The 25,361-nt window shown below is 42.0% G+C and overlaps 4 protein-coding genes and 1 pseudogene across 5 annotated transcripts; all 5 read left to right on the top strand.

Moving 5' to 3' along the window:
• The first annotated feature begins 193 nt into the window (after positions 1-193).
• LOC135614942 (isoamylase 2, chloroplastic-like) lies at positions 194-3,370 on the top strand. Its single transcript, XM_065112834.1, has one exon. The coding sequence runs from the start codon at positions 690-692 to the stop codon at positions 3,276-3,278; it is 2,589 nt and encodes an 862-aa protein (XP_064968906.1). The 5' UTR covers positions 194-689; the 3' UTR covers positions 3,279-3,370.
• Positions 3,371-3,514: 144 nt separating this feature from the next.
• On the top strand, positions 3,515-11,745 carry LOC135614943 (diphosphomevalonate decarboxylase MVD2, peroxisomal-like). Of its 2 annotated transcripts, none has more exons than XM_065112835.1 (10): positions 3,515-6,957; positions 7,122-7,320; positions 7,573-7,636; positions 7,859-7,922; positions 8,023-8,103; positions 9,050-9,136; positions 9,440-9,597; positions 9,746-9,794; positions 11,075-11,199; positions 11,280-11,745. In XM_065112835.1, exons 1-10 carry the CDS (start codon positions 6,742-6,744, stop codon positions 11,545-11,547), a joined length of 1,311 nt encoding a protein of 436 aa, XP_064968907.1. In that variant the 5' UTR covers positions 3,515-6,741; the 3' UTR covers positions 11,548-11,745. The 2 variants fall into 2 exon arrangements, with proteins under 2 accessions (XP_064968907.1, XP_064968908.1); XM_065112836.1 differs by having other exon boundaries at positions 9,467-9,597.
• A 387-nt stretch (positions 11,746-12,132) lies between these two features.
• Positions 12,133-16,076, top strand: LOC135614947 (isoamylase 2, chloroplastic-like). The gene is made up of 3 exons (XM_065112839.1): positions 12,133-13,389; positions 13,925-14,335; positions 14,819-16,076. The coding sequence occupies exons 1-3, from the start codon at positions 12,378-12,380 to the stop codon at positions 15,982-15,984; spliced, it is 2,589 nt and encodes an 862-aa protein (XP_064968911.1). The 5' UTR covers positions 12,133-12,377; the 3' UTR covers positions 15,985-16,076.
• A 141-nt stretch (positions 16,077-16,217) lies between these two features.
• LOC135614946 (isoamylase 2, chloroplastic-like) lies at positions 16,218-22,518 on the top strand (annotated as a pseudogene).
• Positions 20,725-22,383, top strand: LOC135613862 (cocosin 1-like). Its single transcript, XM_065110878.1, has 4 exons — positions 20,725-21,043; positions 21,137-21,372; positions 21,471-21,920; positions 21,991-22,383. The coding sequence occupies exons 1-4, from the start codon at positions 20,725-20,727 to the stop codon at positions 22,381-22,383; spliced, it is 1,398 nt and encodes a 465-aa protein (XP_064966950.1).
• Positions 22,519-25,361: the final 2,843 nt, after the last annotated feature.

Consider the following 25,361-nt stretch of genomic DNA (forward strand, 5'->3'; position numbering starts at 1 on the left):
ATTTCTCTGCATATGGTGAGGTCAAGATATAAACAAGTTGCTCAGGTTTTGCTTTCGATTCTTGCGAAGATTGCTATATATTGTTGTTGAGAATGTTTGTGACGGCAAACGTAATCCAACTTGAATCGTATTTTCATTGGGAAGAAATATATAAGCCGTTGGTATATGATATATTATGCTATCTACTCGTGGCGGGTCCCGCGCGAACGAGAGGTGGTCGCCGACAGGGAACAGGGAATTAGATATGAGTGTAGCCCGTTGCTGGTCCGTGGTGTTCCTGTGAGCCGATGGGAAAAGGCTCCCTGTGATGAGACAGACACGTGATCCTCGACCTTGTGGGTCCCACCGACGAAACGACCACCCTTCTTCGTTCACGTGATTCCCAGGTGCGTTGTCTTCCTCCTTGGAATCATCCCCATCCTCTTCTTAAATCAAAAAAAATCCAGATTCTTATTTTGTGACCGAGAGAGCAAAACAGTCTCCGTCAAACATATCCCTCCTCCTCCTGCTTTGTTGCCTTCACCATCTCTCGTACCTCAGACCGTTTCGCTTCGCCTCCATCTCCGTCCTCTGAAAGAGCCACGTAAAACCCCTTCCCCTCACCCTTCCCCTCCACCCAATGGTTTCCCTTATTGATTAATCCCGAATCAGACTCATTTCTCACAGCAGGAGGCCTGAAAGGCTGCTCTATGGCGAGCATTTGGTTTCCGAGTGCGGCGGCGAAGACTCGCGGCCATCCACATAATGGCGTCATCTGGCAGCGGCGGAATGCGGTGACGCACGGACGGTGCAGTTGCAACCGGAAATTCTCGCCGAAAGGCGCATCATTTGGTCCCCCAACATGCCTTAATTCAGTGGTCCGTGCAACCTCCCCGATCTCACTCCGACAATCGCGGCCGATGGCGGTGGCGAGTGGCAAAGCTCAAGTACTCGAGGGGAGGGAATTCCCCTACATGTTCAGGTCCGAAAAGGGGGACCTTGTGAAGGTGGTGGTGGTGGGAGCCGTAGGTGTGAACTTTTCTGTGCACATTGAGGTTTTGTCTGTCTCCCAGGACGAGTTGGTGCTGATCTATGAAATGTCGAGATCTGATCCTCCGGGATCACTAGTTGCAGACATCGAAAAGGGGATTGGTGCCGTCATAATGCCCTTCGTTCGCAATTCTTCTGGAAGGTATACGTTGGATCTGGATTTTGATTCAGCAAAGGCTCCCTTTTATCTATCATTTATGCTGCATTTGTGTTCTGATGCTGGTGTTGTTGCCTCGGAGATTAAAACGCACAGAAAGACAAGATTTTGTGTGCCTGTGGGTTTAGGCCCAGGATATCCTGCGCCCTTGGGTGCTTCTGTTTCCGATGATGGAATGGTCAATTTCTCTTTGTTTTCGAGGAAAGCTGAGAGCGTTGTACTCTGCCTGTATGAAGGGAAAACAGAGGTTCCGTCTTTAGAGATCGAACTGGATCCTTATGTCAATCGTACAGGAGATATCTGGCACGTCTCGATGGAGAGCATCGAGGACTATGTGAGCTACGGTTATCGTTGCAAAGGACCAGTAGAGAAAAGAGGTGGATTTGATATGCAGCATGTGCTGTTGGATCCGTATGCCAAAATGGTTCGAAATCTTCTTTCTGTTCAGGGTGATACAATGACTCCAACCAAGTGTCTTGGTTTTCTGGAAATGGAACCTATATTTGACTGGAGTGGTGATGTTCATCCGCAGTTGCCAACAGAGAAGCTGGTGGTTTACAGATTAAATGTTGGGCAGTTTACAATTGATAACTCGAGCGGGCTCCCAGAAGATGTTGCTGGGACTTTCGGTGGTGTGAGTGAGAAAGTAGAGCATTTTAAAGAACTTGGTGTCAATGCAATCCTGCTGGAGCCAATATTTCCCTTTGATGTTAACAAAGGCCCTTACTTCCCCTATCATTTCTTCTCGGTAATGGATGAATATGGACAAGAACATAATGCTGCTTCGGCAATCAATTCTATGAAGGAGATGATCAAGACGCTACATTCCGAAGGTATAGAGGTCTTGATGGAGGTTGTTTTTACTCATAGTGCTGAAGGTGGAGATGCGGACTCCCATGTGATATCATTCCGAGGTATTGATAGTTCTTCCTATTACATTGTTGACAAGAATGTTGGATCAGGAACCAATAGTCTACTGAAATGCAATAACCCCATTGTCCAGCAATTAATAATAGACAGCCTCCGGCATTGGGTGGTCGAGTTCCATGTAGATGGCTTTTGCTTTATTAATTCTTCTTCAATGGCTAGAGGACAGAATGGGGATCATTTATCTCGCCCACCTTTGGTGGAAGCTATAGCATTTGATCCAGTACTTTCTAGGACAAAGATTGTCGCAGACTGCTGGTCCCCGCTTGACATGTCATACATGGAAATCCAATTTCCTCATTGGAAAGCATGGGCAGAGATGAACATGAGATTTTGCAGTGATGTAAGGAACTTTTTGAGAGGTGAAGGGCTCCTAAGCGATCTTGCTACTAGACTTTGTGGCAGTGGTGATCTATTTTCTTCCAGGGGCCCAGCATTTTCTTTTAATTTTGTGACGAAGAACTTTGGACTTCCTCTTGTTGATTTGGTCAGCTTCAGTACTGCGGAGCTTGCTTCGGAATTAAGCTGGAACTGTGGCGACGAAGGTCCAACAAACAATAATACTGTCCTTGAGACACGTCTTAAGCAGATACGGAATTTCTTGTTTGTCTTGTTTGTGTCACTCGGTGTTCCTGTTCTTAATATGGGGGATGAGTGTGGCTACTCCACTGGTGGTTCTCCATTGTATGATGACAGGAAGCCTATCAATTGGGATAGCCTAGGAACAGGCTTCAGCAAGCAAATTACAAAATTTATTGCATATCTAGGTTCACTTAGAATCCGAAGAGGTGATATTTTTCAGAGCAAGCACTTTCTTAAAGTAGAAAACATTGTTTGGTTTGGAAGTAATCAATCTGAGCCAAAGTGGGATGACCCAACATGCAAGTTTTTGGCTTTGGCTCTGAAGTCAGAAAAGAACTTTGACATGTCAAATTCAAACTGCGGTGACTTGTTTATATGCTTTAACGCCAGCAATAATTTAGAGACTGTTGTTTTGCCCGAACAGCCAGAGGGAAATGTTTGGCTTCGTTTGGTCGATACCTCCCTTGCATTTCCAGGAATCTTTTCAAATAGTTGTGATCCAAATGTTCAGAAGGCTGAAGGATCATCTTCTTATGAACTGAAGCCTCATAGTTGTGCCTTATTTGAAGCCACTGTGGATTGAACTTTGTGCCTTATCGTCTTATATAACGGCAGGAGTTTCTTGCTGTATCTATTGTCTCCTGTTATCAATAAAATGAAGTATCCTTTCTGTTAGCACTGAAAAAGTGCAAAATTTTCTAAACCATTTTATTTCGCATGCTTGTTTTTGTACAGTCTCTTAATGTATGATTTTTGCAATACATCTTATGATATGTCCATATTTTTATGTGTTACCACACAACCAACTATTTTCTTAAGGCTCTTCTTTATCAGTAGCATATTCCAAACTTCAGTGTTTAATTCAAAGCGGCATGGTTTTATTCTGAAAACTGATTTTTGTTCACTTCTAATGTTTGATTCTTTTTCCCTTCTTGTTTGAACTTTCTTAATAGTATATTTTGCAAAACATGATTCTTCCTTTCTCCATCATTATGTTATATCATCATCCTCTTGCTGTTTATTGAATCATCATTTGAATAGTTAAATTTCGTTTGTCAAAAACCGTTATATGGCACTAGTTTTACAGTTAGATTTGGTTCCTATTTGACATGCTCAACCAAAGATTAGGAGGAGCAACAGTGCAATCATAATATCGAAAACAAGTATTTAAACACCAATGGAAACTGTTGTTTTACTAATAGTCATGAACCATGGAGAGAGCTTTATTCTACATGCTATTGGTAGTTCAAGCATAACTCAGATTATGAATTAGTTTCCACTTTAGAAGTACAAGAAGTTAAAAGAAATCTTATTCAAGAAGATAATTAGGTCATTATGATGGAAAACTTGGACCATATTATGCCGAGACAACATCATATATGAAATTCAGGAAACCTGGCCCATACTTGGGAGTCCCTTCACTAATCTGAGAATACTATGAATTGACTAGAGAGCAAGTGTAACAGAGTAGACATCCAGATTAAATACAGAAGAATACCCCATAAGCATAATATCTATTCTAGAGAAGGTAGCTAAATGGATCTTCCACAAAACTATAGTGTTGCCAAAATTATCTCTGGATGTTGACTAAATCTTGTCTAGTTGATCAATTAAAAGTGCCAAGCCATATAGTCCACAGAGTAATCAGTTAAACCCACCAAGGCCAATAATAGTTACAGTCCAAAATGATTGTCTAAGGATTTCAAGTGTCAATAAATCTGAACTACAAAGTTTGGCTCTAATGGACTGTCAATGCTCATAATGACATATTCAGCAGTTTAAAACTAAGCCTTGGTTTGGGACCCATAATCTACTGTTTAGAAAGAATTGGACAAGATCAAATATAGCTCAAAAGTTTACTAACAGTGTCAACTATTTGGAATTCGATGAAAAATTAAAAAGTAATTTTGTTGAAGCTAGAAGAATAAAAGGCAACCCAGCATTGTTGCAAACAAAAATCTGATGATGTACTAAATGTTACAATTGTTACCAAGAAGCAACAAACTAAAATATCTCATAACATAACACAGTATTTATTGAAAATGGGATTGGTGCCGTCATAATGCCCTTCGTTCGCAATTCTTCTGGAAGGTATACGTTGGATCTGGATTTTGATTCAGCAAAGGCTCCCTTTTATCTATCATTTATGCTGCATTTGTGTTCTGATGCTGGAGTTGTTGCCTCGGAGATTAAAACGCACAGAAAGACAAGATTTTGTGTGCCTGTGGGTTTAGGCCCAGGATATCCTTCGTCCTTGGGTGCTTCTGTTTTCGATGATGGAATGGTCAATTTCTCTTTGTTTTCGAGGAATGTTGAGAGCGTTGTCCTTTGCCTGTATGAAGGGAAAATAGAGGTTCCGTCTTTAGAGATCGAATTGGATCCTTATGTCAATCATATAGGTGATATCTGGCACGTCTCGATGGAGAGCATCGTGGACTATGTGAGCTACGGTTATCGTTGAAAAGGACCAGCAGAGAAAAGAGGTGGATTTGATATGCAGCATGTGCTGTTGGATTCGTATTGTCATGAACTGTCGTCGCGCACCCACAGTAACTTCGTTCAATGAACTGTTCGTCACTTTTGCATATATGTACGGATTCTTGGCAGCATGTTTTGCCATAGTTTTGTGTGCTTTTGCTTGTAAAAATGTAAGTTCGAACAGGTTGCAGCGTTACAGTGCAACCGCTCACTGCGCCTAGCGAAACAACCCCTAAATGGCTCCATTTTCGCATGCCACGGGCTATTTCTGCAGCCCGTTGCTGAACGCGAAACGTCAGCCATCTCAGCACCCTGGAACCACCCGGGTGGCACCATGGGGGATGGGGCTTCGATATAGTGTCAGGCGTTGAACAGTCTTTCATAAATTCGCACGTTAACTTGACAGGGACTTGTCTTTGCGCCCAATACCCGGTGAACAGCTGTTTGTGGACTTGCATCTGTTCGTTCAACCTTCTAATGTCCTTGTTTTTCCTCTTTTCTCTGTTTTCTCTCATGCACGCAAGTGCTCGCTGAATTGCTTGTAAAGCTTCTCTTTCCGCGAGACATCTGGACTTGTCCGTCGCTCATTCTTCGAACTAATCAACTTTCTCTTTTACAGGTCCTTCGGGACCTGAGTGAGGTTGCAAATTGGCTGACCTTTGCGGACGCATATCGCAAGGGCGCATCATGACTTAGGCAATCCCAGCTAAGTCCGAGAAGTTGGCACAAGGGCGTTTCGCGACTTAGGCAACTCAAGCTAAGTTTGCATCTTGGCCACAAGGGTGCTTCACGGCTTAGGCAATTCCAGCTAAGTCAGTGACATTGTGGTATCAGAGCGGGCAAGCAATTCGAGCAAGCAACGAAGGAACTTTGCAATTTCGCCATGGAAAAGCATCATGGCGAATCAAGCAAGACGGGGCATGTCTGACCCTTGCCCCAAGCAGTCACAGGTGGGCTGCAAGTGCATACTCACTCTCGTACTGTTGGTGCCACTCAAGAGGAGCGCGGCAACGAACATGATGAGCGAGAAGTTGGCTACTCTCCGCGAGCGGAGAAGGTGCAATCTGGAGCGCCAACTGGGAAAAGGAGCCATAAGGAGAGACTCACAAACTCGCTTAGATGTTCTTGGAGCGAGCTTGGAGGAACTCTACTATGGCCAACAAAGGCTTTCTGGGGTAGAGAGCTCACCAGAAGAAGTTGAATCCCAGATCGACAAGGTAGAGGCCCTAGTTGACCGACTGTCAGACGACACCAAAGACTCCGTGCAACATCTGCACGAAGTTGTGGCGGAACTCACTTCCAGGGTGACCATGCTCACAAGGGCACTGAATGTGGGAGGAAGCAACACCCGCATTGCACAAGAGAAAAGAGAGAGAGGAGGAAAACAAGGACTTTAGAAGGTTGAACGAACAGCTGCAAGTCCACAAACAACTGCTCACCGGGTGCCGGGCGCGACAACAAGTTCCCGTCAAGGTAACGTGCGAACTTGCGAAAGATTGTTCAACTCCCGACACTATACCGAAGCCCCATCCCCTATGGTGCCACCAAGGTAGTTCCAAGGTGTTGAGATGGTGTCGGGGACCGAGAGCTGGATTCTGATGGCGATCGGAAGAACTCCCACCAACATCGCGGTGATCAAGTACTGGGGGAAGCGCGACGAGGCCCTCATCCTCCCCGTCAACGACAGCATCAGCGTCACCCTCGATCATGACCATCTCTCCGCCACCACCACCGTCGCCGTTAGCCCTACCTTCGACAGAGATCGGATGTGGCTCAATGGCAAGGTAGATCGGATCCTATGCTTCTGTGTTTTCTTGTTTGCTTTATTTCTTTGGGTTTCGATGGATCGCCTTCTTTTTGGGGTTTTGAGGGTAAGAAGATTAAGGTCGTTTTGGTACATCGATAGTGTTTATTTGGCTCGATGTCTGAAATTTACGGGTTTCTGTAGGAGATTCCACTCTCTGGAGATAGATTCCAGAGCTGTTTGAGGGAAATCAGGAAAATTGCCGATGATGTCGGGGATGAGAAGAAGGGTAACCGTATCCGGAAGGATGATTGGCAGAAATTGAATGTCCACATTGCTTCCTATAACAACTTCCCCACAGCTGCAGGATTGGCGTCTACGGCTGCTGGCCTTGCTTGTTTTGGTTAGTACTGGTCGTATTTGATCCTTGTGCATGAGAGTTAAACATTTCTTACTTAATAAGAAATGACTAATATTCTTAATAAGGATATTGCATGGCTGATACTCTTACAACGCCCCATTTTGATAAAATTTGTTAACTTTTTGTAGCTAGTTTTCTCACTTAATAAGTCGGTATATTGGTTTTGTTATACTGACAAAAAACTGTATGAAATAATCTGCATGATATCATCTTATAGAGTGTTTTTCTTCACAGTTTTCACTTTAGCAAAGCTAATGAATGTGAAGGAAGATTGTGGAAAGCTTTCATCCATTGCGAGGTCTGTGCATATTACTTCAACTGCGTGTTTATTCCGATGAAATAATGTGTCTTGCACTTACAGTGTATAATCATGCCCTTTCACTCTGCACTTTTAACTCTCTTTGGTCCCACTTGTCAGACACTGATATTTTTAGGCGTCGTCTCATAAATCACTGCGGTTAACCATATAATATTACTACCTATAAGTGAATCCCAATTGAAGTAACATTCTCATATGTAGGCAAGGGTCAGGCAGTGCATGTCGCAGTATGTATGGTGGTTTTGTCAAATGGACCATGGGTAAGGTAAGTTTACACTATGAAAAGAACATATATAACCTGAAAGCACTATATATAGTTCCAGAGGCACGGTTAATGATTATTAATTAATCTTGCTGATTATCAGGATGCCTGTGGAAGTGACAGCATTGCAGTTCAGCTTGCTTCAGAATCACATTGGAATGACCTTGTTATTATCATAGCAGTGGTATGTGGTCACCGTACATCAATGACATCGTGAATTGATAAATGTTTTTATTATCTTAGTCTTTGGTGATAGACTTTTTTTGAAGTAGTTATTGTGTACATCTGTTCTTTCATGGAGGACAAGCTTGACTTCTTTCATACACAAGCTCATTTTTTTTCTACTCAGAACATATAGTGAGACTGTGGTCACTGATATGAGTTTGGTCATCTTTGGTAATTTTTTATATACTTGTGATATATATTGCTGCAGAGTCTTCTAGAGCCAATAAAAAATTTCTCCAGATACTCAGATATGATTATTAGGGCTACTAGCTTTCTTCTCCCATCTCTGAACATCCAGAACCAAAAATTTTACTTTATATATCCTTGAAAACTCTCTAAGGGTAATTTTCTTTTGTTGGATACATTATGGACTATGGATCCTTTCTTTGCCTTGTTATTTTTTGAAGGACGTTGATTTTGTTCACTATATTACATTTGAAATTTAATTTGTTGTTCAGTTGATGTTTTGAGGAAGGATAACAAAGGTAAGAAACACCCTTTTTTCATTTTTGAAAGATTTTATGCTAGATCATAATATTTCCGTTATCATTATGTTGAGAAATTACATCAAACTTGTAACCTTTTATGATATGGACAAACATAGATTTGACCAAATTATTTTGCCAGAATATGCCTGTTCAATAATTTGATACTTTTGCAGAAATATGAAACATGCTAACATATTATGACTAAAATAAATATACTGAACAATGGCACTTGTTGGCTCGTCTTATTTTGTATAGCTTAGTAAGTCTGGTAAATTATTTGTCATTTAATTTGACTGCAGTGGTGACCCTGAACAATCATCAATTCATAAAATAAGTTGAATGCACCAATTACAGCTTTTCACTCTGGGTGCAGTTTTGCCAAGTATATATATCTCACTTTGTTAAACACAAATCCAGGTGAGTTCAAAGCAGAAGGAAACTAGTAGCACCACTGGCATGCGTGACAGTGTTGAGACAAGTCCGCTCTTACAACATAGAGCCCAGGTTTTGTTACACTTCATTCCCTTGCACTCTCTTTGTAGTTAAATCTCTTCTTCAGTCAATTGATAGAACTAGTCTTTTTATAGTTAATTCTTGTTGTCAGTCAATTGATAAAATTGCATCTTTTTTATGTTCAGTTACTAAAAGTTCTTGTAGTATGTCAGCTGAGATTACTTGCTGTCCTTATTGTTAAGTGTTTATTCTTATTAGAGCTCGTACAACTATTTCCCGAGTCTGACATCAATATTTTGCAACTTGTTCAAGAAGAATTAGTGCCAACTTACAATCTTTTGTTGTCTATTCTAGACTGTTGTCCCAGGTCGTATTTTGCAGATGGAAGAAGCTATCAGAAATCGTGATTTTGCATCTTTTGCTAGGTTGACTTGTGCAGACAGTAATCAGTTTCATGCTGTTTGCTTGGATACTAGCCCCCCTATATTCTACATGAATGATACATCACACAGGCATGATCTTCTCTACCATAAAGATAAACCATTCATACTCAATTTATATTTGAATGATAACACCATTGAAAGCATAGTCATATGTGATTTAAGTTATATTTTCTTGGCACTAACTGTGACTGACTGTTTTGCATCAATCATATCTCAGGATAATCAGTCTTGTTGAAAGATGGAACAGGTCTGAAGGAACACCACAGGTATGCACGTGCAATTACATGGGAGATCTATGATGAACACTAAACAATTGAATATAAAGTTCTACCATCTATTTGGATTAACCAGAGCACAAAAATGTTTTGGTTCCTGATTTTTGTTAGTTAGTTTCGTTTTTTATTGACAATTACTGCTAGATGCTTAAGTTTTGCATCTGTACATGGATGGATTTGCTTGTTAAAAAAAGTGAGTAACTAGATGTTGATTTCAAGTGCTGTAGCAATTAATGATAAGCTGTATCCTAGTTTCAAAAGAATTAAATGATTACGAGAACATTGTTTCCATCAGACTGAAGCCTTCCTAAATTGACTTCTGCATTCATGAAATCTGGAAATAGATAGGGTCTTTGATAAAGTGAGAGGAGGAACTCTTGTCAGACTTCTGAAGGATGATGTTCTCAATCCTAACATTTCAAAAGATGCAAAAGAGAAAGAAAAAGGGAATAAGGGATAGGGTAGGGTCTTTGATAAAGTGAGAAGAGGAACACTTGTCAGACTTCTGAAGGATGATGTTCTCAATCCTAACATTTCAAAACATGCAAAAGAGAAAGAAAAAGGGAATAAGAGATAGGAAAGTACAGGGAAAGAGGATAATTATGAAAAGTAAGCACCACAACTAAGGAAGTCAAATCTCTTAATTGTTCATGATTTAGGACATGGAAGGATGGTGGCTAAATTTTTAAATATTAAATCACTCAAAAATTGAGGATTTGTGGAGATTTTGTCTCAGAATAGGTAAAACTACTTAAATGTGGAAAGACCAAGTCATATTGTATTATAAACAATTTTTCTACTTAAAAGGATATGAATATTAGAATCTAATTGAATTTATTCAGGAACTTACGACTATGGGATCTGAAATTAGAGTAACACTGGTTTTTTCACAAGCATGGAACCAAAGAAGTTAAGTTAATATAAGAAAGTATATATCTGAAAGTGAATCTTTAAGACTCTGACATGATCCCCACATCTTAGGTTCTTCAAAGATGGCTTAAATTAAATAGGAATGTTGCTTAAATTTAGTCTAAATATCTTGAGGAAATTTGAAAGTTTAACCAAGGAAGAAAATCATCTTTGTCTCTTAAAAAAGGGTTAAGGTGGCCTATGTAAGGCCATCTGGAAATCACTTCTCCACTGATCTCTCACTATCGTTATATCGTCTTTGCACATTGCATTAAATCTCAGAGAATAATAAGTATGATACAGAAGCTACATGCGCGCCAATTCATCAAAGCTTGATGTTTTATGAGATGGCTAAATTTCAGGCAGCCTACACTTTCGACGCGGGACCCAACGCCGTCTTGATTGCACCAAACAGAAAATCCGCTGGTCTTCTGCTTCAGCGCCTGCTATTCTGCTTCCCGCCACCAGCAGACAATGAATTGACTAGGTCACTGGGTTTTCAGGTTCTGCAACACCGATACATTGGTTTGATCTGATGTCAAATTTAATCGCGTATCTTCCTTGCAGTTATGTAATAGGAGACAAATCAATTCTGCATGAAGCTGGTCTACAGTCCATGAAAGATGTTGAAGCCCTGCCACCACCACCTGAGAGCAAGGACAAGTATCCATCTCAAAAGTTCCCCGGCAAGGTCAGCTATTTCATCTGCACCAGGCTTGGGAGTGGACCAAGGGTGCTCACTGATGAAAGTCTAGCTCTGCTAAGTCCCACTACTGGACTCCCAAAGTTAGTTTGCTTACAAGAGAACATGATGGTCATTGGAACTACTTTGTGAGAGATGCTCCCTTTATTATTCTTGGGTTTTGCCGGAATATCTTAGTATGATCCTTTTTGGATCGTTCCTCTCTCTCTTTTTGCTTTCGGAAGAATCTATGCTTTTATTTTATGTGAGGATTGACGGACTTCTTGCACTAGCTATTTCTCTGCATATGGTGAGGTCAAGATATAAACAAGTTGCTCAGGTTTTGCTTTCGATTCTTGCGAAGATTGCTATATATTGTTGTTGAGAATGCTTGTTACGGCAAACGTAATCCAACTTGAATCGTATTTTCATTGGGAAGAAATATATAAGCAGTTGGTATATGATATATTATGCTATCTACTCGTGGCGGGTCCCGCGCGAACGAGAGGTGGTCGCCGACAGGGAACAGGGAATTAGATATGAGTGTAGCCCGTTGCTGGTCCGTGGTGTTCCTGTGAGCCGATGGGAAAAGGCTCCCTGTGATGAGACAGACACGTGATCCTCGACCTTGTGGGTCCCACCGACGAAACGACCACCCTTCTTCGTTCACGTGATTCCCAGGTGCGTTGTCTTCCTCCTTGGAATCATCCCCATCCTCTTCTTAAATAAAAAAAAATCCAGATTCTTATTTTGTGACCGAGAGAGCAAAACAGTCTCCGTCAAACATATCCCTCCTCCTCCTGCTTTGTTGCCTTCACCATCTCCCGTCCCTCAGACCGTTTCGCTTCGCCTCCATCTCCGTCCTCCGAAAGAGCCACGTAAAACCCCTTCCCCTCACCCTCCCCTCCACCCAATGCTTTCCCTTATTGATTAATCCCGAATCAGACTCATTTCTCACAGCAGGAGGCCTGAAAGGCTTCTCTATGGCGAGCATTTGGTTTCCGAGTGCGGCGGCGAAGACTCGCGGCCATCCACATAATGGCGTCATCTGGCAGCGGCGGAATGCGGTGACGCACGGACGGTGCAGTTGCAACCGGAAATTCTCGCCGAAAGGCGCATCATTTGGTCCCCCAACATGCCTTAATTCAGTGGTCCGTGCAACCTCCCCGATCTCACTCCGACAATCGCGGCCGATGGCGGTGGCGAGTGGCAAAGCTCAAGTACTCGAGGGGAGGGAATTCCCCTACATGTTCAGGTCCGAAAAGGGGGACCTTGTGAAGGTGGTGGTGGTGGGAGCCGTAGGTGTGAACTTTTCTGTGCACATTGAGGTTTTGTCTGTCTCCCAGGACGAGTTGGTGCTGATCTATGAAATGTCGAGATCTGATCCTCCGGGATCACTAGTTGCAGACATCGAAAAGGGGATTGGTGCCGTCATAATGCTCTTCGTTCGCAATTCTTCTGGAAGGTATACGTTGGATCTGGATTTTGATTCAGCAAAGGCTCCCTTTTATCTATCATTTATGCTGCATTTGTGTCCTGATGCTGGTGTTGTTGCCTCGGAGATTAAAACGCACAGAAAGACAAGATTTTGTGTGCCTGTGGGTTTAGGCCCAGGATATCCTGCGCCCTTGGGTGCTTCTGTTTCCGATGATGGAATGGTCAATTTCTCTTTGTTTTCGAGGAAAGCTGAGAGCGCTGTACTCTGCCTGTATGAAGGGAAAACAGAGGTTCCGTCTTTAGAGATCGAACTGGATCCTTATGTCAATCGTACAGGAGATATCTGGCACGTCTCGATGGAGAGCATCGAGGACTATGTAAGCTACGGTTATCATTGCAAAGGACCAGTAGAGAAAAGAGGTGGATTTGATATGCAGCATGTGCTGTTGGATCCGCATGCCAAAATGGTTCGAAATCTTCTTTCTGTTCAGGGTGATACAATGACTCCAACCAAGTGTTTTGGTTCTCTGGAAATGGAACCTATATTTGACTGGAGTGGTGATATCATGACCCGAGCCTGATGGGCTAACTGGCCTATCAACTTTCTTTTGGTCTAAACCACTGACTAAAATGCTTAAGCTGAAGTTGATAGTAGTATACTCATCAGACCCTTTTAAGTCAATCTTAATTCTGCTCACTTTCGATGTGGGACTAATCAGGGGTGTTGCAATCACCCCTACTCAAAGGCTTGACGTCCTCGTCAAGCCCCAACATAACCCAGATCAAACTCTAGCATAGTGCATGTGAGGCGTAGCCCTGTGGTGGCTCCACGCCGTGACGAGTCCTCTAACTCTGTCTACGGGTAGTCTTTTCCTACTCGAGCCCCCTCACCATGCACAAATGCTAGGTCGGCTCTGATACCAAATATCATGACCCGAGCCTGATGGGCTAACTGGCCTATCAACTTTCGTTTGGTCTAAACCACTGACCAAAATGCTTAAGCTGAAGTTGATAGTAGTATACTCATCAGACCCTTATAAGTCAATCTTAATCCTGCCCACTTTCGATGTGGGACTAATCAGGGGTGTTACAGGTGATGTTCATCTGCAGTTGCCAACAGAGAAGCTGGTGGTTTACAGATTAAATGTTGGGCAGTTTACAATAGATAACTCGAGCGGGCTCCCAGAAGATGTTGCTGGGACTTTCGGTGGTGTGAGTGAGAAAGTAGAGCATTTTAAAGAACTTGGTGTCAATGCAATCCTGCTAGAGCCAATATTTCCCTTTGATGTTAACAAAGGCCCTTACTTCCCCTATCATTTCTTCTCGGTAATGGATGAATATGGACAAGAACATAATGCTGCTTCAGCAATCAATTCTATGAAGGAGATGATCAAGATGCTACATTCCGAAGGTATAGAGGTCTTGATGGAGGTTGTTTTTACTCATAGTGCTGAAGGTGGAGATGCGGACTCCCATGTGATATCATTCCGAGATATTGATAGTTCTTCCTAATAAGGATTGCCATACCGATCCGTACCGTCCGGTACGAGCGATACGTATCGGTCCGATGATATATCGGTACGCGGACCGCCCGTTACCGGGCGGAACGAATAATAATAATAAAATATATATATTAATATATATATATATATTAATAATTTAAATCAAATCGAGGCGACGTCGCGTCGCCTTTCTCGGCGACGTCGCCGAGGCGACACGACGTCGCCTTTTTCGGCGACGTCGCTATATATATATATATATATATATATATATATATATATATATATATATATATATATAATTTAAATAAGCATCGCCTCGGCGACGTCGCCGAGGCGATGCGACGTCGGCCAATAAAAAAATAAAAAAAAAAATAAATATAATATATATATATACATATATCGCTCGGTATACCGAGCGGTATACCGTTCCGTTACGTACCGAGAAATCGTCGAAACTCCGGTACGGTACGAAATTTCAAACCTTGCTTCCTATTACATTGTTGACAAGAATGTTGGATCAGGAACCAATAGTCTACTGAAATGCAATAACCCCATTGTCCAGCAATTAATAATAGACAGCCTCCGGCATTGGGTGGTCGAGTTCCATGTAGATGGCTTTTGCTTTATTAATTCTTCTTCAATGGCTAGAGGACAGAATGGGGATCATTTATCTCGCCCACCTTTGGTGGAAGCTATAGCATTTGATCCAGTACTTTCTAGGACAAAGATTGTCGCAGACTGCTGGTCCCCGCTTGACATGTCATACATGGAAATCCAATTTCCTCATTGGAAAGCATGGGCAGAGATGAACATGAGATTTTGCAGTGATGTAAGGAACTTTTTGAGAGGTGAAGGACTCCTAAGCGATCTTGCTACTAGACTTTGTGGCAGTGGTGATCTATTTTCTTCCAGGGGCCCAGCATTTTCTTTTAATTTTGTGACAAAGAACTTTGGACTTCCTCTTGTTGATTTGGTCAGCTTCAGTACTGCTGAGCAAGCTTCGGAATTAAGCTGGAACTGTGGCGACGAAGGTCCAACAAACAATAATACTGTCCTTGAGACACGTCTTAAGCAGATACGGAATTTCTTGTTTGTCTTGTTTGTGTCACTCGGTGTTCCTGTTCTAAATATGGGGGATGAGTGCGGCTACTCCACTGGTGGTTCTCCATTGTATGATGACAGGAAGCCTATCAATTGGGATAGCCTAGGAACAGGCTTCAGTAAGCAAATTACAAAATTTATTGCATATCTAGGTTCACTTAGAATCCGAAGAGGTGATATTTTTCAGAGCAAGCACTTTCTTAAAGTAGAAAACATTGTTTGGTTTGGAAGTAATCAATCTGAGCCAAAGTGGGATGACCCAACATGCAAGTTTTTGGCTTTGGCTCTGAAGTCAGAAAAGAACTTTGACATGTTAAATTCAAACTGCGGTGACTTGTTTATATGCTTTAACGCCAGCAATAATTTAGAGACTGTTGTTTTGCCCGAACAGCCAGAGGGAAATGTTTGGCTTCGTTTGGTCGATACCTCCCTTGCATTTCCAGGAATCTTTTCAAATAGTTGTGATCCAAATGTTCAGAAGGCTGAAGGATCATCTTCTTATGAACTGAAGCCTCATAGTTGTGCCTTATTTGAAGCCACTGTGGATTGAACTTTGTGCCTTATTGTCTTATATAACGGCAGGAGTTTCTTGCTGTATCTATTGTCTCCTGTTATCAATAAAATGAAGTATCCTTTCTGTTAGCACTGAATAAGTGCAAAATTTTCTAAACCATTTTATTTCGCATGCTTGTTTTTGTACAGTCTCTTAATGTATGATTTTTGCAATGCATCTTATGATATGTCCATATTTTTATGTGTTACCACACAACCAACTATTTTCTTAAGGCTCTTCTTTATCAGTAGCATATTCCAAACTTCAGCTTTTAATTCAAAGCGGCATGGTTTTATTCTGAAATCTGATTTTTGTTCACTTCCAATGTTTGATTCTTTTTCCCTTCTTGTTTGAACTTTCTTAATAGTATATTTTGCAAAACATGATTCTTCCTTTCTCCATCATTGTGTTATATCATCATCCTCTTGCTGTATATTGAATCATCATCTGGATAGTTAAATTTCGTTTGTCAAAAACCATTATATGGCACTAGTTTTACTGTTAGATTTGGTTTCCTATTTGACATGCTCAACCAAGATTAGGAGGAGCAACAGTGCAATCATAATAACGAAAACAAGTATTTAAACACCAATGGAAACTGTTGTTTTACTAATAGTCATGAACCATGGAGAAAGCTTTATTCTACATTGTATTGGTAGTTCAAGCATAACTCAGATTATGAGTTAGTTTCCACTTTAGAAGTAGAAGAAGTTAAAAGAAATTTTATTCAAGAAGATAATTAGGTCATTATGATGGAAAACTTGGACCATATTATGCCGAGACAACATCATATATGAGATTCAGGAAACCTGGCCCATACTTGGGAGTCCCATGACTAATCTGAGAATACTATGAATTGACTAGAGAGCAAGTGTAACAGAGAAGACATCCAGATTAAATACAGAAGAATACCCCATAAGCATAATATCTATTCTAGAGAAGGCAGCTAAATGGATCTTCCACAAAACTATAGTGTTGCCAATTTTTTCTCAGGATGTTGACTAAATCTTGTCTAGTTGATCAATTAAAAGTGCCAAGCCATGGTCCACAGTGTAATCAGTTAAACCCACCAAGGCCAATAATAGTTACAGTCCAAAATGATTGTCTAAGGATTTCAAGTGTCAATAAATCTGAACTACAAAGTTTGGCTCTAATGGACTGTCAATGCTCATAATGACATATTCAGCAGTTTAAAACTAAGCCTTGGTTTGGGACCCATAATCTACTGTTTAGAAAGAATTGGACAAGATCAAATATAGCTCAAAAGTTTACTAACAGTGTCAACTATTTGGAATTCGATGAAAAATTAAAAAGTAATTTTGTTGAAGCTAGAAGAATAAAAGGCAACCCAGCATTGTTGCAAACAAAAATCTGATGATGTACTAAATGTTACAATTGTTACCAAGAAGCAACAAACTAAAATATCTCATAACATAACACAGTATTTATTGAAAATGGGATTGGTGCCGTCATAATGCCCTTCGTTTGCAATTATTCTGGAAGGTATACGTTGGATCTGGATTTTGATTCAGCAAAGGCTCCCTTTTATCTATCATTTATGCTGCATTTGTGTTCTGATGCTGGTGTTGTTGCCTCGGAGATTAAAACGCACAGAAAGACAAGATTTTGTGTGCCTGTGGGTTTTGGCCCAGGATATCCTGCGTCCTTGGGTGCTTCTGTTTCCGATGATGGAATGGTCAATTTCTCTTTGTTTTTGAGGAATGCTGAGAGCGTTTTCCTCTGCCTGTATGAAGGGAAAACAGAGGTTCCATCTTTAGAGATCGGACTGGATCCTTATGTCAATCGTACAGGTGATATCTGGCACGTCTCGATGGAGAGCATCGTGGACTATGTGAGCTATGGTTATCGTTGCAAAGGACCAGTAGATAAAGAGGTGGATTCGATATGCAGCATGTGCTGTTGGATCCGTATGCCAAAATGGTTCGAAATCTTCTTTCTGTTCAGAGTGATACAATGACTCCAACCAAGTATCTTGGTTCTTTGGAAATAGAACCTATATTTGACTGGAGTGGTGATGTTCATCCGCGGTTGCCAACAGAGAAGCTCGTGGTTTACAGATTAAATGTGGGGCAGTTCACAAGAGATAACTCGATCGGTCTCCCAGAAGATGTTGCTGGGACTTTCGGTGGTGTGAGTGAGAAAGTAGAGCATTTTAAAGAACTTGGTGTCAATGCAATCCTGCTAGAGCCAATATTTCCCTTTGATGTTAACAAAGGCCCTTACTTCCCCTATCATTTCTTCTCGTTAATGGATGAATATGGACGTGAACATAATGCTGCTTCAGCAATCAATTCTTTGAAGGTGATGATCAAGACGCTACATTCCGAATGTATAGAGGTCTTGATGGAGGTTGTTTTTACTCAGTGTTGAAGGTGGAGATGCGGACTCCCATGTGATATCATTCCGAGGTATTGATAGTTCTTCCTATTGCATTGTTGACAAAAATGTAGGATCAGGAACCAATAGTCTCCTGAAATGCAATAACCCCATTGTTCAGCAATTAATAATAGACAGCCTCCGGCATTGGGTAGTCGAGTTCCATGTAGATGGCTTTTGCTTTATTAATTCTTCTTCAATGGCTAGAGGACAGAATGGGGATCATTTATCTCGCCCACCTTTGGTGGAAGCTATAGCATTTGATCCGGTACTTTCAAGGACAAAGATTGTCGCAGACTGCTGGTCCCCGCTTGACATGTCATACATGGAAATCCAATTTCCTCATTGGAAAGCATGGGCAGAGATGAACATGAGATTTTGCAGTGATGCAAAGAACTTTTTGAGAGGTGAAGGGCTCCTAAGCGATCTTGCTACTAGACTTTGTGGCAGTGGTGATCTATTTTCTTCCGCGGGCCCAGCATTTTCTTTTAATTTTGTCGCAAAGAACTTTGGACTTCCTCTTGTTGATTTGGTCAAATTCAGCACTGCTGAGCTTGCTTCGGAATTAAGCTGGAACTGTGGCGACGAAGGTCCAACAAACAATAATACTGTCCATGAGACACGTCTTAAGCAGATACGGAATTTCTTGTTTGTCTTGTTTGTGTCACTCGGTGTTCCTGTTCTAAATATGGGGGATGAGTGTGGCTACTCCACTGGTGGTTCTCCATTGTATGATGACAGGAAGCCTATCAATTGGGATAGCCTAGGAACCGGCTTCAGTAAGCAAATTACAAAATTTATTGCATATCTGGGTTCACTTAGAATCCCAAGAGGTGATATTTTTCAGAGCAAGCACTTTCTTAAAGTAGAAAACATTGTTTTGTTTGGAAGTAATCAATCTGAGCCAAAATGGGATGACCCAACATGCAAATTTTTGGCTTTGGCTCTGAAGTCAGAAAAGAACTTTGACATGTTAAATTCAAATGGCGGTGACTTATTTATATGCTTTAATGCCAGCAATAATTTGGAGACTGTTGTTTTGCCCGAACCGACAGAGGGAAATGTTTGGCTTCGTTTGGTCGATACCTCCCTTGCATTTCCAGGATTCTTTTCAAATAGTTATGATCCAAATGTTCAGAAAGCTGAAGGATCATCTTCTTATGAACTGAAGCCTCAAAGCGGCGTTTTATTCTGAAAGCTGATTTTTGTTCACTTCTGCATCTTCCAATGTTTGATTCTTTTTCTTTTCTTGTTTGAACTTTATTCTTCCTTTCTCCATCATTATGTTATATCATCATCCTCTTGCCGTATATTGAATCATCATCTGGATGGTTAAATTTCGTTTGTCAAAAACCATTATATGGCACTAGTTTCACTGTTAGATTTGGTTCATATTTGACTATCTCAATGTTAATCTTTTTGAAGAAATGCTAATGTGGGTGCAATATGTTGTACTTACAATCTGCTTAAACCGACCTCCGGTACATTTTGATCACAGCAATGTTCCATGAATCATTGTTCTTCTTTTCCTCTCTTTTCGTTTTTATATTTGCTTTTCATTATCATCAGAAATATATTGTTTCTTAATTGTTGCAAGTCCACACCACGGTTTGTTCCTTCCCACAGATCTCCTGCAGATACTGAAGCTGCTTCACCATTAGTGTGTGTATCTCGAGGCCCATGAGAATTGGGTTTATGAAATTGTTTGAGCTCAAATTAATATTACGACACTCCTCAATCTCTCTTATAAGCGCAGATATCTTCTGTTTGATGCTTGCAAGAATTGACTCTTGGAAGTTATGGTGAATTGTGTATGGTTTCTTCCTCGTAGGAGAACATGGTTTGCTACTTTGATTTAGTGGTGGCTAGGTTTCTTCTTGCAAGTTTACAAGGGAGTTGGTGAGGCATTTCAACATACAACTTGGCTGCTCTTCCGCTGTTGATTCCATGGCCAGGTTTTCTACAGTGGCAATCCATGTGCCGACTCAAAGGTGGAGGTTTTGTGGTCTGGTCTCGTCTGGATCGGTTCCATTCTTTAACGGGTGCAAACGCTGTGCAGGGTGCTGCAGGGAAGCAACCCAACGCACTGTAGCTGCTGAAGACCACCGCAAGCCACCACTTCACCGCTACCATCCAACTGCATGCCGCTGTCCCAACCCACTGTTTGCATCGCAGCAAGCGATTGGGCTCTCTCAACATATGTCCTCGCCTTCTTCCAACCCGGGCCACCTGTGCCTCCCTTCGAGCTGGTGCAGCGACACGCGAGCGAGCGTTCCAGAGATGCCCGTGACCAACCACATCGGGAGACTATAAGAACCTTCCTCGCACCCACCCTGATGCATGGCAAGCTCTGCACTCATCATGCTCTCTTTCCCTCTTTGCGTGTCACTACTCCTGCTCCACAGCGGTCAGGCGCAGCTTGGCTTCGGGCAGCAAGAAACAGGGCAACCGGGGGGGAGCCGATGCCGAATCGAGAGGCTTAGCGCTCTGGAGCCCACGATGCGCGTGCCCTCGGAAGCTGGCTTCACGGAGTACCTCGACCAGAACCACGAGCAGTTCCGGTGTGCGGGTGTCGCCGTTCATCGCCGTACCATCCTGCCGAGGGGCCTTCTCTTGCCTTCCTACTCCAATGCCCCCAGCCTCGTCTACGTCGTGCAAGGCTCGATCATCACTTGTCCTCGGTCGTGTTAATCATCAGTCGTCCTGTTTGACTATGGTGTGACAGTTCGTCGTCGCTGGTCCCTGCATGCAGGAAGGGGTATTGCCGGAACAGTGATCCCTGGTTGCCCAGAGACGTACCAATCGTTCCAACAGCAACGGGAGGTGGGAGACGAACACCAGAGGATCCATTCCTTTCACGAGGGAGACATCATCGCGTTGCCCGCTGGAGTCGCTCATTGGTGCTACAACAATGGCGAAGCACCTGTCGTAGCCATTACGGTCTCCTACACGAGCAGCAGTGCTAACCAGTTGGATCGTCAGCACAGTGTGAGAGTCCTGATGAATCCACCAACCAATTCTCTACTGCAACATACAGAGCATACTAATTTGGTGAGCAAACATATTCTTCACGTCTTCAATGGCAGTTTCTACTAGCTGGAAGGGAGAGACGAGCACAACAAGGTGCACATACAGAAGAGAGATTAGAACAGCAAAAGGGGGTCAGCCTCCTTAATGGTTTCGAGCTTGAGCTACTGGCGGAGGCGCTCGGCGTCGACAAGGAGGTGGTGAGGAAAATCCAGAATCCAGACGACGGAAGGGGTGAGATAGTCCGCGTCGACAGAGGGCTACAGCTGCTACAGCCATTACAGAGGAACGAAGAGCAGGAGAGACAAGATGGCGACGATATAAGGCGACGTGAATCGAATGGATTGGAAGAGGCATTCTGCACGATGGATTACAAGCAGAACATCGGGGACACGACGCTCTCTGACCAATACGATCCGAACGCCGGAAGGATCACCGTACTCAACAGTCGCAAGTTCCCCGTGCTAAGATTCATGCAAATGAGTGCCGTGAGGGGATCTCTCCGCCCGGTAAGGTCATCTTCGATGCATATGATCTCAAAAAGTGTCGATCGAGTAATGTGACTTTGTCTGCCCGCAGAACACCGTCGGCGCACCGTATTGGAACATCAACACTCACGGCATAGCGTACGCCCTAAATGGAAGCTGCCAGATGCAGGTGGTGGGGCACGGAGGGAGGACCGTCTTCGATGGCGAGCTCCGTCAAGGTCAGCTTTTGGTGATCCCACAGCAGTTCGTGGTGATAACAAAGACCCGGAGCGAGCATTACGAGTGGGTGTCGTTCAAGACCAACGACAATCCCATGGTGAGTCAGATCGTCGGGAAGGCATCGGTTTTCCGAGGCATGCCGGTGGAGGTGCTCATCAACTCGTATCGTATCTCCAGGGACGAGGCCAAGAGGCTCAAGTTCAACCGCGGTAACCTGATGTCCATGTTTCCTCTCGAGTCTCACGGCGATGTGATGGAGACCTGAGCGGAAGAGATGGCCCGTAGTATGTTCTCTCGACTACAATAAACAACAGCCCAAATTAATAGTTGCTGATAGTGCAACATTCGTCACCCAAGAAAAAAAAAAGAAAAAGACAAATATAATTCCAATTATTTCAAAGTCTTCTTAGAATATATTAGAAATTGAATATATATTAATATTAAATTTCACAATATTGCGTCGTATGTGTCGTAGCTATTAATGACATACCTCATTCACACACATCATATCTTCTCGAGTGTTCCCCCATATCCTCCTGCTTTCTCACCTTTTCAGATATGTTAGAAAAGAAGGGGACGAAGAACGCGAGAGAGATCTCGCGTCAGCTCGCTCCTTCCTGTTGTCCCTATAAATAGTAGGGAAGGCCACAAGCTAAGAGCACAGATCAAGGCCGACGGTCCTTTCTCTCTCCATCTCCTCCTTTGGTCCATGGAAGAGAGACGGGGACGGACATAGGAGCTCATCGATGGTGCAGGGTGCGTGCAGGAATGCAACCCAATGCATGCATTCCTTGTCTTCCTAGTCCATGGTTCGGTCCCTAGAAGAAGTCGTGGATGAGTCCCAAGCACGGCGGTTTCACCACTCATAGAAGACATCAATGCAAACACACGAAAGAGGAAGGCAGATTGATGACACTACATAGATTGATGCCAACATAGAGAGCGGAGTGACACCAGCACCCGATGGCGAAACCCTCTCCGATCAACGAACTACTCCCCCACGCACGCTTCTCAGGCGGCAAGACGGAGGACCATGGTTTGCCAAGCACAACTCTCATGCAGCTGTGTGGCTACGCATCGATGGTACCCTGGGGTTCTTTCCCATTCAGCAAACCAATGTGGGGAGATAGACATCTGGTTGCCGCGGTTGTCGCAGTTCCTTGGTCTTTGCTCTTCGACGTAAGTTGGTTGATGCCGCCGAAGAGCAAAGAACAAGGAATCGTGAGAACCGCCGCAAGCAGATGTCTGTTCCTCCATATTGATTTGGAAGGGAAGAATCCCATTGTAACACGTATGTGGAACCACATCAGCTGCTTGAAGGCTGTGGCACGAGAGAAACAAACAAAGAACAAGGGGGAGCAGAGTTCGTCGGTGAAGAGGAAAATAAAACTCTCTCTCTCTCTCTCTCTCTCTCTCTCTCTCTCTCTCTCTCTCTCTCTCTCGCACAAAATTCCCTCTACTCTTCGTCTCTATCTTTCTATTTCTTAATCTTAAGAACATGTGATGGATGGTGGATGTTAGGACCATCCTTGATTCCTTGGGCTCTTGCAAATCAAGGTTTTGAATGACTCCATGGTAGCAATGCCATTGTGCTTTTTAGATCGTCATTAATCTATTCGTTCTCTTTCATGCACTGACTTGTTTTTGAGTGGTGTAGTTGAGCTTGGATCGCTCCACATCTTCTTCTTGGGTCCCAATGCATCGGGTTGCTCCTCCAATAGGTTGGGAGAAAAGGATCACTCGAACTCTCCCACCAAATTTGTTGATCCAAACTCGAATTTGATGATAAAACTATGTTGAGGCTCATAAGTTGACTTCATATTATTATGTTTTATGAACAGTCTCATTTATGAATTTTGTATAAATTTATTTATATATAAAAATTCTTCCTGATTTGTTATACGAGAGAATGCAAATAGAGATTTGGGCTTAAGTTTATATTGTTTATATAATATAATTTATTGATTAAAAATTTAATTTTTCTAAATGGATATAGAGAAGAAGTTCATAATAATGTGTCTTAAGTCGATTATTTTTAATTTATATTTCAATATTGAATCTATAAATTCTTCTTTTTGGCTTAAAGATCTTCTTTCTATTTCATAATTTTGTTTTATAGAATAGTTTATTTAGGTTTGGCCAACCTAACTAAATTGTTTTGAAATAGAATTTTTCTCTTATCATAATAGAAAAAATTAGAGAGAGACATCAATATACCATTATACTATTATCTATGTCATCATTTGCAATCATCAATATAAAGACTCACGATGAATTATCCATTTTGAGTGAATTCACATGATTTTATCATTTCAGGTTACTCCCAATAAGTGCCTTTAAGGGTAGAGGATAATGCTGGTGCTTATAAGACATTAGTTTCTTTGTTTCTCAATAGTTGTATGATTAAATATACCTATCAATGTCTGTCCTATTAGTACTAAAATGATAGAGATAAAGTCGACGATATTCGAATCAACCCAACTCGATTCGAGCCCATGTGTGGAAGAAACTTAACAAGAAACTTAATATATAGCATGGCTTAAATACTCCTTGAGAGTTGAGGTGGATTCAGGGGTGTACTCCATAATTGACTCCTTCCGACGCTTAAGTTAGTAACTAACAATAGTATAATATATATAATAAATAGTAATTAACTTTGATTATCGTACCTATAATAGCATTTTGTAATAGGTTAATAGAAGAAAATATTTCATACAATGTTCCTCCCATTGTCATTTACAGGCATGAGTGAAATAATCCTTGACTAGTATTTTTGGACTGATATCCATGTAGTCTAACTGTCGATCAAATCTTGTCCTCTCAATCGATTGTATTATGATGTGTACTACCACACCACACGTTCAATAGTTATTATGAGAGAATATTTTTCCTATCAAGAAGATTATGTTTTATTAATATGTTGACTGGGTATTCACCATCTAATTGACATCAAATGGCCGGCCGTTCAGATGGATTCAAATGAGTGTTTATTGAATATGATTCGCAAATTCTCATTAGAGAAGGTTTGCCATAGAAGTCTTCAATCCCTTTGGTTGCTTGAAACCATTGTCGATAAAACTTGAACCCTTTCGGATAATTTTGATGTATATAATTTCTCAGTCTTTAGAGAGAGAGAGGGAAATGCAATGATCAATTAGTTGGCCAAGTAATACAAGAAGATAAATCTCTCTTCTTCTTTTATTGATTAGGAAGCAGTCCTCTCGGTTAGACTTTTTGTTCCAT

Source organism: Musa acuminata, chromosome BXJ2-6 (assembly GCF_036884655.1).
Source record: "Musa acuminata AAA Group cultivar baxijiao chromosome BXJ2-6, Cavendish_Baxijiao_AAA, whole genome shotgun sequence".
In the NCBI taxonomy this organism is placed as follows: domain Eukaryota; kingdom Viridiplantae; phylum Streptophyta; class Magnoliopsida; order Zingiberales; family Musaceae; genus Musa; species Musa acuminata.